General features: G+C 34.7%; 2 protein-coding genes across 3 annotated transcripts; both read left to right on the top strand.

The window, feature by feature from the left end:
- The first annotated feature begins 8,029 nt into the window (after positions 1-8,029).
- LOC140858697 (uncharacterized protein Os04g0629400-like) lies at positions 8,030-13,608 on the top strand. The gene is made up of 2 exons (XM_073260008.1): positions 8,030-8,442; positions 13,334-13,608. Exon 1 carries the CDS (start codon positions 8,138-8,140, stop codon positions 8,417-8,419), a length of 282 nt encoding a protein of 93 aa, XP_073116109.1. The 5' UTR covers positions 8,030-8,137; the 3' UTR covers positions 8,420-8,442; positions 13,334-13,608.
- Positions 13,609-14,462: 854 nt separating this feature from the next.
- On the top strand, positions 14,463-19,193 carry LOC105036871 (small ribosomal subunit protein eS7). Of its 2 annotated transcripts, XM_073259406.1 has the most exons (7): positions 14,463-14,581; positions 14,670-14,700; positions 17,285-17,384; positions 17,465-17,538; positions 17,628-17,751; positions 17,894-18,076; positions 18,830-19,193. In XM_073259406.1, exons 3-7 carry the CDS (start codon positions 17,310-17,312, stop codon positions 18,947-18,949), a joined length of 576 nt encoding a protein of 191 aa, XP_073115507.1. In that variant the 5' UTR covers positions 14,463-14,581; positions 14,670-14,700; positions 17,285-17,309; the 3' UTR covers positions 18,950-19,193. The 2 variants fall into 2 exon arrangements, with proteins under 2 accessions (XP_073115507.1, XP_073115508.1); XM_073259407.1 differs by lacking the exon at positions 14,670-14,700 and having other exon boundaries at positions 14,563-14,581.
- Positions 19,194-20,614: the final 1,421 nt, after the last annotated feature.

Consider the following 20,614-nt stretch of genomic DNA (forward strand, 5'->3'; position numbering starts at 1 on the left):
GGGAGCAAGTTTATTTATTTGGTTTTGTATGTTGATGACATTTTGCTTGCTACTCACGATTTTGGTTTATTATATAAAATCAAAAATTATTTCTCTAAAAATTTTGAAATAAAAGACATGGGAGGCAACTTATGTGATAGAATTTGAAATATTCCATGATAGATCACAAGGATTGTTAGGGTTGTCTCAAAAAGCTTATATTAACAAAGTTTTAGAGAGATTTAGGATGGATAAATGTTCATCAAGCATAGTTCCAATTTAGAAAGGGATAAATTTAGTCTTATGCCATGCCCAACGAATGAATTAGAACGAGAACAAATGGAAAGAATTCTTTATGCATCTGTTGTTGGGAGCTTAATATATGCACAAACTTGTACTAGACCCGACATCAGTTTTGTTGTTGGAATACTGGGAAGGTATCAAAGTAATTCTGGATCGGATCACTAGAAGGCTGCAAAAAAAGTTCTTAGATATTAGCAAGGGACGAAAGATCACATGCTCACTTACAAAAAATCTGATCATTTAGAGGTAATTGGATATTCAAATTCAGACTTTGTCGAATGTGTGGATACTAGAAAATTCATATTTGATTATTTATTTTTTTTGACTGGAGGGATAATTTCTTGAAAAAGTGCGAAGTAGTCTATCATTACTGCATCCACTATGGAGGCTGAGTTTGTGGCATGCTTTGAGATTACTATTCATAGGTTATGGCTACGAAACTTTATTTCAGGACTTGGGGTTGTCGACAGTATTGCCAGGCTGCTGAAGATTTATTATGATAATTCTGCAGTAATTTAATTTTTCTCTAAAAATAATAAGTATTCCAAGGGTGCTAAACATTTGGAATTAAAATACTTTACCGTTAAAGAAGAAGTCCAGAAACGAAGGGTGTCAATTAAACATATTAGTACCAATCTTATAATTGCAAATCCATTAACAAAAGGACCGCCGCCTAAAACATTTAATGAACATGTTGAAAGAATGGACATTACTAGATGCCATTATTGATATTATATTATGATTTTATTATGTTTATTTATTTGACACTCTGAGCTCACCTATATATTTCTGATATATCCAGTTTTCTAGTTAGTATACATGTTTGAACTAGAATAATGTCAACAGGAATAATTATAGTCAGACCACTATTATACTCTTCATTATTGATCATATTAAGTGGAAAGTTAGTGTTGTAGAATATGGAAGGGACCATATCGAAATAATGATGTACAACCGCCATGACTCACATTAATTTTTTTATTTAATTGTGATATAAGGTTATAGTCAATGTAACCAAAAGATTTTGCATAACTTTAATGTGCACATGATGTATTACTTATTAAACCATGCAAGTGACATCATATGAGCCAAGTGGGAGAATGTAAGAATTTATAGTAACCCATATGATATAAAATATGATTTAATAATTAAATAATACTTAAATCCTATTGGCTATTGAAGGGATGCAACTCTTGATAATTTGATGGAAGTTACTACCCACTTTATATATAAATAGGAGTTTGGTCCTCTCTCAACCCTGAACAACAGAAAAGAAAGAATCAATTATTATTCTTGTAAAAAAAAAGCCTCAAAATAAAGATCTCCATCACTAAGAAAAAGATCAAGAGAGAGATATCAATTCTTCCTCCGCAATTGCATACTCGACTTCATCAACGGACAATATGGACAAAGGTATATATTTTCCGCATTATGTGAAAATATGAATTCTAAGATTATGGGATTGATTGATTCTATGCCTAATTGAATGTATGTACAGAAGAATTCATGGTTTACACTTTGATCTTCCTGGTGGTGTAGGATGATTAAATCTAAGTTTCGAAAAGCTTGGGACCAACTCATTTTATAGCTACTAATCTCTTGTTACTCTTTTGTATCTCATTCATCTAATACATTCCCTTTTTCTATTCAATGAATTCTGCTGGGTAAGTTCCTTACTTCTTCAATTTACAGTCAAAAAAGGAAAAAGTCCAGTGTCCAAAAGCCCCAAGATGATAAACTGGCTGATAACCCAATTGTCAAATGTTTTCAAGGAGGTTCTGGGTTCAAGTCATGAACCATGCAGACACGAGGATCCGAGGCATGGTAATTTATTCCTACCACAAATTAAAAGAAAAATAGGTTTGCTAATTTACTCTGCTAGATACACTCTCATTGCAGTGCAATAATGTGATCGGGATGGGAAAGGGAAAGAGGAGTTTATCTACCATAGAACAGTGTATGCCATCCGAGTTCACAGTGTTGCAACAAGGTGTTCCCAGTCACCACACCATGCGGGCCTTGCACCTTGGAGAAAGGTTATGGATTTTGCAGTTGCCACTTGCCACCACACTGTAAATTGACTGTTGATCTAGCAATACAAATGTTTTGCAGAAGCAGATCTTAACCTCAATCAAAAGCCGCTGAAGCTACCAGGAACCGCTAGGACTAACAAATCTCCTTTTAGACAACAAACATAACCATACCGCCTATCCCAACTTTGCCTAGTTCAGAGCTAGTTTAAAAGATTCCTCCAATCCTGTGGTGCTATATCAAAGTAGTCTTCTATGTATGAAGAATCATTTATTTTTCGATTAATTCGATACATTTGATGTTGTTTGTTTTACGTAGTTTCCTCTAGTTGGTCCTTGGACAAGACCAAAGACATATTCGCAAGCAGAAGTCACTGAATCTCTAAAGATATATATGCACTGCAAGATGAGCAACAAGGGGACTGTTACAAGAATCCCTCTTCGATCTTCCTAGGGCCAATTTATCAGTCTTTTTCTTGGTGTATCTATGGACCAACCATCAAGCCACACAGCATGCAATTCTATTATCAAATCATCTTGCGTTATGTGATTAAAAATGGAGATTGCTAGAGTTTCATATTGACCCCAGTAGGACAATACCTTCATTTAACTGTTGCAGTATTACAATACTTCAGCTGTTCGTGCCATGACTTCCTTGAGAATAACTTCTGTTTCTGACTAGCATGGCTGTGTCAGGAATCACTGTTCTTCATCGCGGCCTCCTTAAGCTGTACTAGTGAGAGTATTGGCCAGCAGAAATCTCTGCCATCATTAAGATTATAGAAAGTTCTATTTTTTTTACATATTCTTGTCATTAATTAAGATTGTTTTACGTATAACATAAATAATCGCAAAACTTAATTGAAACCATTGTTCTAAGGATAAACTTCCAATGTAGGTTGAAACAACCACAATAATGAATGTAACATAAAGCGCTTACCTTCATGACACTGTCAAACAACTGGTTGGCAAGATTGGTGAGAGGCTGCTTCTGCTCCTCAGGAGCTGCAGACATGAGCTTATCGAATTCATAGTACACAACTGTGGACTTCAATCCATTTTTTTTTTCCAAGAAAACAGACTTAAGATTGAGATGATTTCCAATGAATCTATCTTGTTATTCCCTTTGATTTTTTATTTTAGTTAGTTAAACTACATATAAGTTTCGAAGCTCTTAAAATCTGAAAGTTCTTTTTGTTCAAATCTATCTAGTTTTACGCTATTTTTGGTGGCATGCTGATGTTTTGAGAAAGAAAAAAATGGTCTCTATCCTCAATGCTTTTATCGATTAATTTGATAATTTCTTCTTCGCTTCTCTTTTGGGCTTCAAAGCAAGCACTGAGCTTGGGATAGAGATGAGTAGGAGTAGGAGTTGATGAGATGACAAGTGGGAACATTGGAAACACGAAATGGGCGAACAGATGACATGGATTTTTGGTTGTCAATAAACATGGGTTTTGAAACGCGGAGAGGAGCTCTTGGTTAAAGAAAATCTAAGATCTAGTGTTTGTTTTCCAGTTTTCCAGTTTTCCCTTTAAACCAAGCCTCCATGCATAGATTGACATGAGATAAAAGGCAGGCGTAGGAAGAGAAGGGGCACAGCAGGGACTGGTGGTGGAGGTCAGAAATAAGACCTAGGATCCTCTCCGGTGTGCAGATCATGCTGCAGAGTGCTCGATGGCTGCCATCAAAAGATGGAGATGATTATCAATGGTGACACGCTGTTTATAGCTATGATGTTATACCACTATTAATAATGTCCATCTCTTAATAGTATCTATCGACTGTGGCATAATACTCTATGGTGCAATCTATACGCTATGGACGATCTTTACTCCTGAAATAATATAGATGGATGGTTGGTACTTGCTAGAAGACATGTCGGATTGTAAATAATAAGAAACATAAAATTATCAACACAATTGTGTCTTTCTTCCTTTATAATCATAATCAACTAATACATGAGATCTTTTAATAAAATTCATAAATTTTTCACATGTATTTCGATAATTCTGATGGCATTATTACTTTGGTTATTTGGAGAAGCTTATATTTTTAATGCTCTGGGATCGCATTAAAAGGGCCATTGCTTCTGTTCTCCTGGAACAACCATTAGGATCACAAGGAACCTTCGATATGCATGGATTGCCGCACAACAACAAATCAAGCTTGTGAATAGAGAATTTTTGGAGTATTTTGCAGTGCATCTTGCTCCTGTGGTGATTATTGGTGATTTTATACTTGACGGCAAGTCTCCTATTATTGAGGATCAGCAAATTTTAAGGCCCTGTCTACAAGTAGTGAATGCAAGCCTAGCTTAGGCTGATTTTTCTTGATAGTGCTGATCAATCTATAAAACTCATAAGATTTTGGGTCCAAACATCCAAAATGTTTCTAGGTAATTTTTTATTTCTTACTGAAAATTATGCTTCACAACATAGATTTCACTAACCTTGGTAGGTGCACACTGCATAACTCACGATCTTTTCCAATCTATCCATTGTGCTTAAATTGTTTTACAATTTTCTCATTACTAGATTGTATAGTTTACTGTCTTTTCTTATCATATAATTGTTTGTCTTTGTTAAACTATTTTCTAATTCGTCAGCACACTGCACTTTTCAAGAACAAATCTGTTAACCAAGTCTAAGTGTTTAGGAACAGTAAGATTAGAATATTTTCAGCATCTATGGCTTGTACTAGGTTTCTGCAGAAGGTAAAAAAGGTTGCACAAACTAAATCCAAGGATTTGAGCTTCAGATACCCATTCATATTTAGAATATGATGTAATCTTATTGATAATCCTTCATCTTTTCTGTTAAATGGAAAGAATGGATCCTTTCTGCAGTATGAAATTCTGCGGGGTAAGCTTGATGGACTTGGTTGAAGAGCATGCATGGAGGGAAAGAACGGTAGGTGGGGTTCGATTAGCCCTGAAGGATGGAGAATATCTGCAATTGATCTTGAACCAGGAAGGTTTGATGGCATAAAAAATTAGAGACAAGCTTGGATAATGTGGGCTCAAATATTTATTTATAAATACTTTAATAAATACTTAATAATTATTAACAAATCTAACATGAAATTTATTAATAATTAATATATTTATTCATTACATATATAATTTATAATTAATATATTCTTAAATATATAAAAAATATTAAAATTTATTTTTAATAGAAAGTATACCTTCTAATATATTTATAATTACTTTAAAAATATTATTAACTCATGTAAATATATTTCAATGCTTGAAATGGTTCGTATTGATAGTCTTTATTTTAATGAGTCATAAATAATAAATAAAAAGACTAAACAAAAAAAAATCATTACTTAAATTGTTTATTTTAGTGCATTATTGAAAATTTGGTAATATTTTTATATGAGATTATCTCCAACCAAGAATAATAATTTTATTAGAGCCATTTTTTGGAATAATTTTTTCTCCAACTAAATATGATAAAATTTAATTTTCTTACAATTATTATTCTAGATAAATAATTTTAGATAATTATCATATTATCTTGTAGTCGGACATACCTCAACCAATCAAATCCTTATATGCTATTGCTGGAAACAAGTACTCCTAAGAGCATCTTAACTTTATGAGAAAAAAAGAAGATAGATTAATAATGAGGTCGAGTTATATTTTTTGTGCAAAAGAATGATTGATCTTCTTTAACAATATCAATTATTGGATCGCATCTTGCACAGATTTCAAAGCACTCCAATCCCTTCATTCCATCTTTATACTTAAATTTCAAAATAGTTTTAAAGTACTCTAATCTCTTTCTTTCTTCTATCTACATAGATCTCAAAATAGATATTGTGCGATCCAATAATTGATATCTTGAAAATAAATAAATCATTCTTCCATATAAAAGGTACAACCCGAACACGTAAATAATAGAAGTGATTTCCTTGCAGTGGTTCATAATCTAAAACATTTTGATGATATCAGATTAATTAATATAGGTCCCACGTAGAGACGATTAACAATAAGATGTTAGCTATGGAGTTGTAGAATTAGACATAATTTGATATAAAAGCTAGAAACTAAATAAAATTATTTACAAAAGGCTAAGATGATTGAAGTCTACTGTTGATTTTCAACAAGTTAAAGCCTATAGTCATCATCTATGAGGCCTGTTTGATCCTACCTGTTTTCATTACTTTAATAATTGGTCCATGACTAAACGCCCATCCCACAAAGGATCTCGCATACTGCTGCAAACCTCTCCATCCTACCTACAGCCTAATCTTCGACCTTGTCCCAGCTGTCCATTTCAACTTTGTTGGCTCTTTGGAGAAATTATTATATAGAGCTGATTTAGAGGTGCAAGCAAACCAAATATTATTCATTCGGATCTATTTTTATATATAAATTTATATATATACATATAAATTTATCATTCAGTTAACAATATTTTTAATTTTATAATTATATAATTTAATTATATAATTTATATCTATATTTATATTTTCAATATCTGATTTATATTTATATTTATTTAAAATAAATATAAATTTTTATTTTCTATAAATATTTATATTTATATTTATATTTATTAAATAAAATAAATATAAATATCGATGTACTGGTCCTTAATCGCGTCCGATTTTTACTATAATGGTTGGTGATCCGTCCAAACAACAAGACATATGTACGATAGATAACCGGCATCACTTATTTGATCTTGTAAGGATTTAAATAAAAAGGTGGTGTGGTCAGTGACCAGGTCCACTGGCCGCAGTCCAAATCATAATTAGACCCTCGTGAGTGGTGACGATCCAGCAATTAAAAAAAAAAAGAGTGGACGGAAATTAAAAAAAAGGAGGACAGACAGCTGGCTCTGTACTTGCCGCATTTTCTAGACGCTTATACTTCACTGTTCCCAGTGGTAGCGGTACTTGGTTGGCATTTCCAACCGTCCGGCTGGAAACGCAATTCATCCTCTCAATTTTAATTTGCCCCTGATCCGCTCTTAAAACTTTAAGCAATCAAATCACTATATCCATTCAAAATATAACATTTATCCCTTTTACCAGTGCATAACCAGTTAATATTATTGTTCTACAAATATTATATACATGATCATCGTTACAATAACATTATACTATTTCTAAAGAATTTAGTAGTACCAAAGTAGCATTTTCATTCTTGAATCTTTAAAACCCTCTCAGCGCGCCCGCCACACCACAACCCCCCTCCCTTGTACTTGCCTCATTTTTTTTAAATAAAAACTATCCTAATACTATACCAGCTACTAAATATTGAACAAAATATATATAATATGCCAAAAAAATATTATTTACCTGATATCCTATCATAAAATTGTGTATAAGAAGAATAATCATTATCCTACATTTCGCCTATCAACTAATTAAATTAAGATTTCTTAAATGCAGACCTCCATCTTATATTAAAAAATTTTTAATTCCAAAGAAAAAAAAAAAGGGCATGAACAAGAAATGCTTTTGTATTCTTGCTCCTAATTTTTTTCTCATTTTTATGTTTTTCCATTCCGTTACTCATGGTATGGAGTACAGGTGGGAAGAAAATTGACTGGACGAAGAACCTTTACACTAACTTTTTTACCGGATAGGTAGTAATAAAAGGTCATTTCAATACAGCTCTACCTTTTCCTGTCACGGCCCCACGTGAACCCAACAATTCACCACAGCCCAAACTAGCCAACAACCGAACACACTCTCTCTCTCTCTCGCTTTTAGTCTCTCGTCCTGGGTGTTCCTTTGTCCTGTATCCATACAGAGAAGAAGAGGGAACGAAGAGGTGGAAAGATTAGGGTGAGACCACCACCATCATGTGGTGCTACGTGGGCAAGGCCACCAAGATCTTCTTTGTGGTGGTCGCTGTCCTCGCCGTGTTGGGTCTCATCCTTGGCTTCGGATTCCTCCGCCACGGGTCCCGCTCCAGGGCCCGCGGCGGCGGCGGCGGCGGCTGCGATGGCGACAGCTGCCAGCCATCCTTCCCCGTGCCCATCCCCGCCATCCCCGCCACCGCCACCACGTCGCCGCCGCCGCTCCTCAGTCCCCCCAACATCCCCGAACCCGCCGCCCCTCCCCCCGAACCCCCCCATGGGTAGTCGCTTAGCTTTTAATTGAGCTGGTTAGAGAAAAGTTTCCTTTCCTCTCTTTTTGTCTTCAATTTTGATGTAAAGATTCCTTTTGGGTTTGGAGTAGTGTGATGTTGGGAAAGTAGATTTAGTGTCTTAATTGATGGTTCTTTCTTTATTTGTTAAACTAGGATATTTGGTCTTGTAATTATTTACTCTCTCTCTACATATTTCAGTATGGTGTTCTTTTCTTTTCCGTAGAAAATCTCTTTTTGCTCTAAAATTTTTAGCATATCTGGTGCGGTAATAGTGAGCGATCATTAGGGAATTTTGTAGAAAATTAACATATTTTGGAGGACCGATTGCTCTGATGCGAACTATGGTTAATCTAATTTTATTATTTCATTTGGGCCTGGTGTGGTTTAGCAAAGTGGATTAACTGTGGGTTTTTGCCTAATCTACATTGGTGCACTTGCAATAAATTCTGTCGAATTCTGTTAACGTTTTCATCGTCATAATTTGGAAATCAGATTAAGAATTCGAGTTTTATTTGAAGTGCATCTTGGTAATTGGGGCTCTGAAATGGCATGAGATTAGAGATTTTTTTTTTTTTTAATTTGAGAATGTACGAAGAAAATTACCATGTGGAATATGGAATTTTTAGTGTGGGCATAATTGCGGCTCGAACAATATTGAAGTACGTAGGAAGGGAGATTCTAGTATTATAATTATGCATTTTGGGATTACTGGCCAAGAGAATGATGGGTATATATGTTTGTTTGGATGATGCCAATTGCTGAGCCTGATCAGATCCGGTCGTTGGCATTTCAAAACCTGGAGAATGACTAGTTTAGGATTTATTATAGACGAAGAAAGGGGCTTGACAATGACATCGTAGAGAATGGTTAGGAACACCCAGGTTGCCGTTGGATTAGTAAATTTAGAGGTGGCAAAGGATGACACGACTCGTTTTGTGCCGTTTCGGTTAAGGGTTTCTAAGATTAGGGTGGAGTTTTGGTTAGATTTTGTGGGCTCGGTCCAGTTTGAGTATGGATCAAATGATCAGATCAGGATGGGTTAAATTGAGTGAAGGTCACACAGAGCATCTAATCCTGACTCTGCCTCTAGGTTGGCTTGAGTCACTTAGTTTAGGTGGTAAGCTATACGGGTCAGAGCAGGTTGTGTTAAGCGTATAGGGCAGATTCTGGTTAAGCAATCCTTATTCTATATTTAACTCGGGTTTAGTTTGGTTCAAACTTGCACCAAATATTGTTCTAACATGATTCAACCCCAAGTTGTCCCTCATCTTGTTACATACATCATATTATGGTTATTTAAAACCATTAATATTTGAACTTAAGGTCTGTTATTTGGAGAGGTAGGCACCAATAATTATTTTATTTTATTTCTTTTGGGGAGTAGGAGGGATTTATATCCTTCCTGCCTTGTGAAAAGATTTTAATCCATGCCTATCTCACCTTTTTGGACTGAAGCCTAGCCCCTAAGCAAATTAAGTCAAGTTTGCGGAAGTAGGATTTTATTTTAATCAAGGTTCCAAGTGAGACTTATGCACTATGAAAAACATGGTGCCAATAATAGTGCTTCATTTACTAGGGTTAGAAACTTTCTACAACTTTAGGATATGTTTGGCTGTTCTTATACGATTGAGCTGAAAATTTTATTGGATTTATCAATTGGGCCGTTCATCTAAACATGATTGTATATCAATTAAAAACTCCATCTAACCCAATCATATGGGAGGTCTTTTTTCCAACCTGCAGTCTAAGAGCTAGGATCTAGGCTGGGTTTAAACAAGCTCTTAGAAAATGCAAGCTAAAATAGCGAACAAATCGGATTCCTATAGGATTTTTAGTCTAGTCTTGTATAAGTATCCAAATAGGCCCCAACGTGCAATTTGTATATTACTAGTGTGGGTTCAAGTATGGCATGAGAAATTTGTCTCTAGTTCGGTTCAAAGAAAAATCTTTTGAAGATGGTCAAAAAAATCGATCAAACCTGAAAGAGCTGAATGAATCAATCAGATCTACCAATCTAATCAAGTTTGACCCCTTTTTTTCCTATAAGAAATTTTAAGCCATCTTTTTGCAATCGGCCATTAAGGAGCCACCACTCCATTGGCCCCAATGCGAATCATTCTCATCGAGGAAGAGTTGTGCATGTTCATTCTCTACCACCTCTTGAAGCATACCTTATCTATTGATGAGGCCATCGAGCCATGCTCTTTCTTGCACTTGCCTAGCTATTCACCCACTAGGATGGCAAAGATCCCAGACCACAACCATAATCTCTATGATCGTTCTCTCCGTCGTTTTCTCAAACATCAGTTGCTCTTCTTCTCTCTTTCTTTTTTAGCCACTTCTTTAGGTTATTGTTCTTGTATTTGTGGATGATTTGGATGATAGTAGTATTGAAGCCATTGGGATGGATGGGAGATCTTTTCTTGCATTGGATGGGTATGTTCTATTAAAGTTGTTAGAATCTCATCTATTATTGAATCTTTGATATCACAGCTGCCACATATTGCATGCAGCAGCTCATTATAGAATCTCAGATATCACAACTGCTATATATTTTTTGTAGAATTTTGGCATATTAATCCATATCAATCTCCAAAGATCATGGGGTCCATTTGTCATATTCATATTTAGTATGTGTACCAAATCATGGGATTTTACTATGCATTATAATATATAAGATCTCTAGTATCTTCTCATAATTAATCATGAGATTTTATTCTCTAGTATCTTTTTTATAATTATGAGATTTAATTATTGTATTCTACTATATCTAATTCCTAAAATCAAAGGGCTCAACTATATAAAGCATACTAGTGTGATAAATATAAGTAGTAGTTCTGATGTCATTTTCAATACAAATTTTTCATGATATCAAAGACAGGTTTTTCCTTGATCAATCAACCCCTCAGGTTGGAACTGAACTTTGGCAACAGTTCAAGCCATACTTAGGCCTACTTATAGGGCATGTTTGTCTTTTGGGCTATGCTCGGATATGCCTTTGGCCCCATCCAAGATCAGCTCAAGTCCGAGCTTGAATTCAAGCCCAATCAATAGTCCAAATATTCAATCCGAGCCTGATCCCTAATCAAATAGGTTTAGTCATTTAAATAAACCATGAGTTAGCTCGATTTCTAGCCAATTAGCCAGTTAGCTAATTGGTTTTAACTTTAAGCAAATCTCATCTTCTGTTCATTTTGAAAAGTCTTATTTCATTTGAATATCCGATATTAGAATCCCTCTTCCCATCTTCCTCCATCGCTGACATTGGTATTTTTTGATTTCTCATCCTCTCGAGTTTTGGAATTTCTCTCTACCTCCTTCGTTAGTTGGTTTCTCCAAAGTCCGTTGGTGTTCTCTTATCATCGGTCGTCCTCATCTGTCATTATCAGTCGTCGATCATTGTTCATCATTCATCAATCCTAAGGCCCCTAACATGTACAGCTCCTACCCACTCTCCCTTCTTTCGATCTTTTTTCATCGTTGGTATTTCTCAATTTCTCATCTTCTTGAGACTTGAGACCTAGGATTTTAAAGTTTTCTCTATCTCCACCATCGGTTGGCCGCTCCAATGTCCATCAATATTCTCTCATCGTCGGTCATCCTCATTCGTCGTCATCAATTATCATTCACTGTTCGTCGCTCGCTATTCATCAGCCCTAGGAGGTACCTCCCAAGCCTTTTAGTTCAAATTGTTACCATGGTTCATCGCTGATGTGGTTCTGGTCGGCTTTGATCTATTTTTTGTGCTTCCAAAGACCTTGAGGATGGCCGGTGACATCATTTCACCTTTTACACTGCACAGTTCATTCTTAATTTACCTATGCCTGTGATGTCCTGATTCAAACTTTCATGGGTGGTCGAAACAACTGTTTAGGTTTCTCCATGTGAATTTGTTATCTTAAAGGAAGAATGCATACATGGCACAAGGGATATCGAAGTAGTATTGCTGGAGTGTCATTCATCTTTTTAGTTTTCAAGGATTCGTCTTCCCTATTGGCTATTGTATCTAACTTTTATTATTCATAGCCTCCTTACCAACGCAGGTGCCACTTTGGTTATACGTCATTTGCTGGTGCCGTATTCTGTTTCTCTATAGCTTGGTTGTGTTTATGCGTTCTCTTTCCATCTGAAATTCTACTTTATAAGTCTCGGAAAATTCTATGGCTGGAACGTAAGTTTTAATGTTTAATCTTCATAAAGCATGTGTATTGTTCAATCTACAATGGACCAATAAAAATTCAATGTGTATTGTTCTGATTGATGTCTAGCTTGACTTATCTGCTGGCCTTCCCAAAGTTGAACCTCTCTTTGCTTAAAGTCAATGTTGGGTTGCTGGGATTGATGCTTTCATTTTGTGAAATCATCATTGTTCTTGTTCGAACATCGGAATATGGCCATCAGAAAGTATTTGCATAGTCTGAACTTCAAATTTCCATATTATTTTCTAGCTGTGTATAGAATCATAATTCATTGTTGCTTGATTTTTCTGAGACTCAACAACCATTTATCTTTGGAGCTTATCTAGTTAACTTTCTGTAGTTGAAATTTTCCAGATAAGTTTATATATAATTAGATAAACGATGCATTATCCCTATAAAGTGGATGAGTAGTGCGCCTAAGAGATGAGGGGAGAAGAGAAAGAAATAAAATACAAAAAATAAGAATTCTCTCAAACAAAATGAACAGGAACACCACCTCACCATTTAAAAAAGAAACATCCTTCACTGATCATGAACATATTAGTATATCTAAGACAGACAATGTGCATATTATCGTGTTAGCTTATATCCAAGACCTCGAAGTTAACTCTCATCTGTTCATTGCAGTGCCATTTGAAACTATTGGGGAAGTTGTTTTTGCATGGAATTAATATATACGAGTCATCATATATTGATTTGAATCGCAGGATGCTCCATGGAATGATGGTTTCCGTCCAAAGTCCATTGGCATGGGGAGATGGCGAATTATAGCAATAAACACTCAGTCTGAGACTCAAGAAAGTCTGGACAACATCACAATCTTGTTTGTACAATTATATGTTACATACAATGTATATGCTACCGGTGAGAGTTCAAGTGTGGCACTAGAGAATGTTTTCCCAAAAAGGAGAAGAAAGTGTAGCACTAAAATAGGTGTATTACATACTAAAAGCTTTCACAATAATTTCTTCCTTTCTTTTTCTTTCTTTTTTCTATTTTTTTAACTTTAAGAGGCATCCAAATTAGATGCTCGTGCATATTATTCAAATGAACGTCGAATTCTCATAAATAAAAAAGATAAATATTTAGTTGGAGCATCATTAACAGAAGTACTTTTGCAATGCACTCCTTTTGAGTGCCAGGAAAGCCTGCATGAAATTAGGAGTACACCAAATGCTTTCAATGGATTCACACTGTTTAACCGAGATGCCGCTAGGAAGAAAACACAATTCATGTGATGACCACAAAGCCTTTCTTTAGCATCCAAAGAGAAAGATATGACATCTTACTGAATTGTCATATACATCTTCAAAGCAATGAGCATGAAATGAAAATTTATTGTAGCATAGACGTTGGCAAGAATATTATGAGATCCCTCTTCCATTCAAAGAAATGTTATTAGGAAGCCGTCCATTAGATACATCCATTTTAAGCCAATTTTCTCTGGTATCATTTCCCCCTTGAAACTCTTCAATGGCATCTAGCTAGCTAAACTGTGTTTTCTTATTTGATTTCAATGATTCAGATTGTCTTTGGATAGATAGGCAGTGGCACCTTTATATATGTCAATAGTCCATACAAAACTTCTGTTTACCGGCAAGGGACCAACTACCATTACTCAGATCAAGATCAGACGGTTGACGTTTAGTATATTTCCCTAAATCTTTGCAAGCAAGGCACAATCGTGTCACCAAGATGGTCCATCAATTAGAGAAAGAGATGGTTTTTAATCCGATTGGTCGATTTCGCCTCCCGGATTGCCATCCATCAGACCGTTAAAAATAAGGGACACGATAAAAGTGACTCCGTGACCGGAACGGCCATGAGATCGTACGAGCCGCTCATCACACTCAATCTGGGCCGTCCGTCGGCACATCCTCCATCATTTAACTCCTGCCGCTCCCCTACCTAGGGTTTTTCTCGATGCTCGAAGGCTGCAGCTAGGGTTTTCGAAGGTTTGTTCCGCTCCAATCACTTTTTCTCTGACCCTACTATCCTTTTCCTCGATCTCCGATTAACGAACGCTTTTTGATCTTTGTTCAGATCTGGATCTTTGTTCTCGCTGTTGATTTGGGTACTCTCTTTCTTTTTCCCTTTCTCCGTTTTTCTAGATTTTCTGGCTGTTGTTTTTCTCTTTTGCACCGCAGATGAGAATCTTTCGAAGGGTTGTTCTTTTTTTTTTTTAAAGAAAAAATAATGTTGTTGCACTTTTATTGGTATAACGATATTCTTAGGGTTTATCCTCGGATTGAATTGAACTTTTCTGACCGTCTGAGAAGCATCGGTGGAGTTACATAGAAAGATTCGATTTTGTGGGCAGAATGTCATGATATCTGGATATCCTGTCCAGGAAAGCGAATTCTCGATTAGTTTGGTTTGGTTAGGGTGTTTAAGTTGATATAAAAGCATAGCACAATCTCATTGTTTTTCATTGTAAATTTCTATCTTGAACTGCATTTCCTAATCTTTTTAATTCGTGCTGTTCAAATACATTTTTTGAATTCAAGAAAATGGCGTGACCCCCCACCCTCCTCCCACAAAAAAAAAAAAAAAGGGAAAAAAAAGAAAAAAGACACCCACCTGAAAACTGGTTTGTGGTGTCATAGGTTGTGCTCTGTTATTGAAATATTATATTGTAGGAGTAAATTATCAGAACAGTTAAGTTGGAATTCAGGAAAATGGCTTTTTTTTTTTCCCCCATAGGAGTTCAGTCGAAGATAGGATGTGATTTGCTGAAACAAATGCAGTACCAATCTTTACATTGTATGGATGTTGCAATACAATTTAAAAGATTGGAAACTTCATTGATTCTATCTTTGATCCAGAGCACTTGACAAGTGCTCTCTGAGCTAGGCTTCAGCTGGCAAGTTGAATTATTTCCTTTCACTTCCAAGAGCTGCAGAGTATTAAACACATTTTCAAACCAATGGAACAAAATTGTTGTTGTTCTTAATGCGTCCCTGACCTGAGTGCTTTCTGACTTGTATGTTAAGTTTGGCCAAAACTCTCAAACACACAGTCTTGGATCCAATTTGGATGAAGCTGGATGTTTTGGTTTTGGAGTTCCAGCTGAAACAGCATGCTAATGTTTTCGACTGAAGATGGCGTTTATTGTTTGTATTGTATTAATATGGAGCTGCTAATTAGAAAGGTACATAATGAAACAGTATTATAATGTTTAATAGATTGAATACAATGTGTTAGCATTAGTTCATGTACTTTAACATTATGTGTTTATGCATTTTGACTGATAATGTTACAAAATACTCCCCCTTCCTTCCCCCCTTTTCGCTTTCCCTTTTTTGTTGGGCTTGAAGGTTGAGCAGGTTATATGCACAAAATGAATGGTTCTATAAATTAAGCATGCAACATCATTTTACATAGTTATTTTGTATTTGTAACAGGGTTTTGTTTTGGTGTAAACGATGTATATAGTGCTTGCCTCAGTTCAAGACTTCACTCTTCATGGTTGGAAATGCTTTTTTTGGGAAAAAAGATAACTTTTTCTTTTGGACATGAACCATGTATGAAATCTCACCTAATTTAGAGTTTTATGGAAGTTATCTGGACTATTTGGATAGATTTTTGTCCTGCTTGCTTGGGTGATGCAATTTTTAAGTGAAAAGAAATTAGTAACATATATTTGTGCGTTATGGTTTTATCTTTCTCTTAAAGGTTGTGACTAGTTGGATGTGATCTTTAGCATCTAAACAGAGTTCTAATGCAACCCCTTTCTAAATATAGACATTGATTTTACCTATATACACACACGTGCGCGCGTGCGCACATGCACCATTGATTTTACCTTTTTAAAAAAAATTCAATCTCATGCTTTATTATATGCTGTATTAGGTGTCTTTTCATCCTTTTGAATATGAAACTCTTTCTCCTTGATTTTACATATACATATACATACATATATATACACATAGACACATTCACACACGCACATTGATTTTTTTTAAAAAATTCAATCTCATGCTTTATTATATGCTGTATTAGGTGTCTTTTCAACCCCCCCCCCCCCCCAAACACACGCACACACATTGATTTTACCTTTTTTTTAAAAATTCAATCTCATGCTTTTATTATATGCTGTATTAGGTGTCTTTTCACCCTTTTGAATATGAAACTGTTTCTCTATCTCCTATATTACTTATCATAGAATTCCTTTTGGCTTGTGGATGTTGATACTTGTGAATGTTGATCTGTAATTTATCTTTGTGTGGTGCTTTTTCTGTGGTGTCGATTGTTACACTAATAAGAATTCATTCAGGTCTCATTTCACTAGATTAAACAATTCCTCATGTCTGAGCTATTGTGCATATTGAGTACATACAATTCTAGATGTTCTCTACTTGATGACCATGTACTTTAGCTCTATGATCATTAAGAACTATTTTTTCACATTTATAGTGCTGTTACCTGCAATAACTAAATATTGCATATGCATTGTTCATAGAAATTTAATTGTTTTCAGCTTTTTTATGATGTAACAGATAATTGCAGGACATGACAAGTGAAATCTATTAGAATGGTCACTCTTTGATGTAACTAGTTTGTTAATGTGCTTTTTAACTTTGGTGGATTGTTCCACAGCATATGTTCTTCAAGTTTGGTTAGTTTCTCGCTATTTTTAACATTGCTGATGTTGATAGGAGTCACAGCAGAAACATCAGCAAAATGTATACAGCAAGGAAGAAAATCCAGAAGGAAAAGGATGTTGAGCCTACTGAGTTCGAGGAGATAGTTGCACAGGTTATTTTATGAAAGTAATGTGATGGCCTTTATAAGCCATTTAATGATTTTGATAAATTTTGGTTTTCTCATCTTTGCAGGCCCTTTTTGATTTGGAGAACACCAATCAGGAGCTTAAAAGTGACTTGAAGGATCTTTACATTAACTCAGCTGTGTAAGGAAATTATTTGTTGAATCTAAGTATGTGCATTATGTCTTTCTGAGAATTGATGATTTTGCCCTGCAATTTTTTCTTTCCAATAGTCAAATTGATGTTGCGGGGAATCGGAAAGCTGTTGTTATCCATGTACCTTACAGACTGAGGAAAGCTTTCCGAAAGATTCATGTGAGGCTTGTCCGGGAAATGGAGAAGAAATTCAGTGGCAAAGTCAGAGAATTTATGATTTTGAATTGTCTTATGCTTTGCTTGATTTTGTTAGCAGAAAATTAGGCATTAATATTGTTTGCAGGTATACTTTGTCTTTATCTTGTTAAATAATTGTTGGCATGTTTTTCATGTTGCTTTGTAGGATGTGATATTTATTGCCACTAGAAGGATACTGAGACCACCGAAAAAGGGCTCTGCAGTAGTCCGGCCTCGAAGTCGCACACTGACACATGTGCATGAAGCTATGTTGGAGGACATTGTGTATCCAGCAGAGATTGTTGGAAAACGTATTCGATATCGTCTTGATGGATCTAAGATCATCAAGGTATGAAAGCATGCCTTGCACATTTAAGTGAATGAAAGAAATATTAGAGTGCCTATATTCCTGGTTCTGTTTTCTGTGCGTTGGGCATGCTCCAATTCAATTCATGGTAGATATTTATTGTATTACACATCGCATAATGATTGCTTTCACTATAAGGAACTGCTTTGATATGATTTTAATCTGTTGGCTCTTACTAATGATTGCTGTTTTACCAATAAATAACCATACTTATTGGGTCCTTTGGTGGTGATTTTGTGCAAAAGCTGAACCATACATTTGTGGCATGCTAATGGTGTAGCTTACAGTGCTGTTTATTACTTGCTGAGATAGTATGGCGCTAATAAAAAAACCAACTAATTTGCTTTTTTGGTGGCGTTATAACAATATCTTTATATATGGTAGCTCTAACCTTTCTTGGGGTCATTAATTAACTTACTGTTATGTGCTTGTGGGTGGAGTCTAGATTATGATAATGAACATATGGTTGTGGATGGTGTTAATTGCCTAGAGAAAATTATTAGCAAAATATATGACTTAAATTTGACTTTTGAAAAAAAATAATGGGAGAATGAGTTCTTTCTGCCTGCTGTCATTCTTGTTACTTTTGGATACTTTTCTAAATAAATTTTATTCCCCCCCCCCCCCCCCCCTCTCTCTCCCCGCATTCTTTTGCTTTTTCTTCTTCTGCACCTTTTGTTTTGCTGCTGTGAGACTCCTTATTCTGCTCTCACTGAATGTCTTCTACTATGGCAGATCTTCTTAGACCCAAAAGAGAGGAACAACACTGAGTATAAGTTGGACAGCTTTGCTGGAGTTTATCGCAAACTTACTGGAAAAAATGTGGTTTTTGAGTACCCGGTTACTGAGGCATGAACACATTTTACGCTGAGTAAAGCTCATCTTAGATTGCTTGATTTTGTTAGTTTTGCAACAATTCATGTGTTAATTTGATACTGAGCTCAAAGACATTATTGAGAATCTGAGATAGAGAGTATTTTTGGAGATGATGCAACTCTTGAAACTTAGTTTTAGGCAGTATAATTATTTAACTGTTTAGAGTTCAATTGGATACTGAAAGCTTTATCAAAAATAGTTCTTATTCTGATGGTTGATGCTATTAGTGTGTTAATTATGCTTAATCTTTTTTGCTGCAACGGCTGGCTTTAGTTCTTCTGTCTGCAGTTTTTATATGGATGTGTAGTGAGACATCAATTTTCATTCCGCTAGCATTTGACATGACGGCACATGACTGGGTTGCAAATGCTACAACTTCGTCCTGTGAACCATGTAAAGGAGTTTTCTGATTCATCATTTTGATTGATTTGCTATCTACTGAGATTAGGAAATATGAAACAGTCGGTGATAGGGATTTTTGACCTGGAATTTATAACTAGCATTGTTTTGATATGACAATCTTGGGAACATCCAGAGAACTTATGTCCTCACCTACATTGATTGTCTTTTGTTGGAAACAAAGACCTGCGTTCCTTGTGAAACAAATTTTTGAAGAAGTCAAGCTGTAGTTACAGGCTTGGGATTACTGAATTGACAATAGTTGATATTCTAATGATTCTACTACCAAAGAAATTAGATGCAAGATAAATTTTTTTATTGCATAAACTGGATTTGAGTTTGTGTTTTGTAATAAAATTGTTAAAGATTCTTTTGCCATATTTTTGTTTTCATGGTGAATAAGTTTTAAGTTTTACAATGACCAATAAAGCATTATGAATTTGTATTTTAGAAGGTATGGGACGTTGTTATGCATGATCTGTTTCTAGGAACCTGGAAGCCAAACCTACAAAATGAACAGGAATATAGCTTGCATTGTACTTGTTCTATCTGCAAGTCATAAAGAGTTCGCTGGCTACTCTGTTCATGAATCCACCTATGATTTCTTGGCATACTCAAGCTGCAAATATTTGCCCTCTATTTAGTATGAAAGATGAATTGAAGGATGGATGAAAGAAAAAAAGATGGATGGAAAAAAGGATGGATGGATTTTTTATCCATCCTCTCGTATGTTTGATAAAATATGGAAGGGTGGATCGAAATGATTTCTTCCTCTATTTGGAATAGGAGAAATAAAAAAGATAGATGATATTTTACAAAACTATCTTTTGATAAAAATATTATTATTATTAATTTATAATATTTATTTATATTAAAAAAATAAAAATTTTATAAACTTATAATCTTTGTAATCTATCATTATATTAAAAATTATATAAAAATTTTATTTAATACATGATTTTATAAATTAATTATTAATAAATTAATTATATAAATAATTAATTAATTTATAATTTAATTTAAATAGTTAATTAATATTATATAAATAGTTAATTAAAAATAATAAATATAAATAGAGAAACAGATGATAATCTAATTATTTAATTATAATTATAAAAATTATATATTAAAATTAAAATAATAATTAATAAAATTTAATAGTATAAAATTAATAATATATATAAAAATATATATAAATAATATTAATGAAAAAGTAGTATTATATTTTTATCAAAAAAATTAATG

This window comes from Elaeis guineensis, chromosome 6 (genome assembly GCF_000442705.2).
Source record: "Elaeis guineensis isolate ETL-2024a chromosome 6, EG11, whole genome shotgun sequence".
Classification (NCBI taxonomy): Eukaryota; Viridiplantae; Streptophyta; class Magnoliopsida; order Arecales; family Arecaceae; genus Elaeis; species Elaeis guineensis.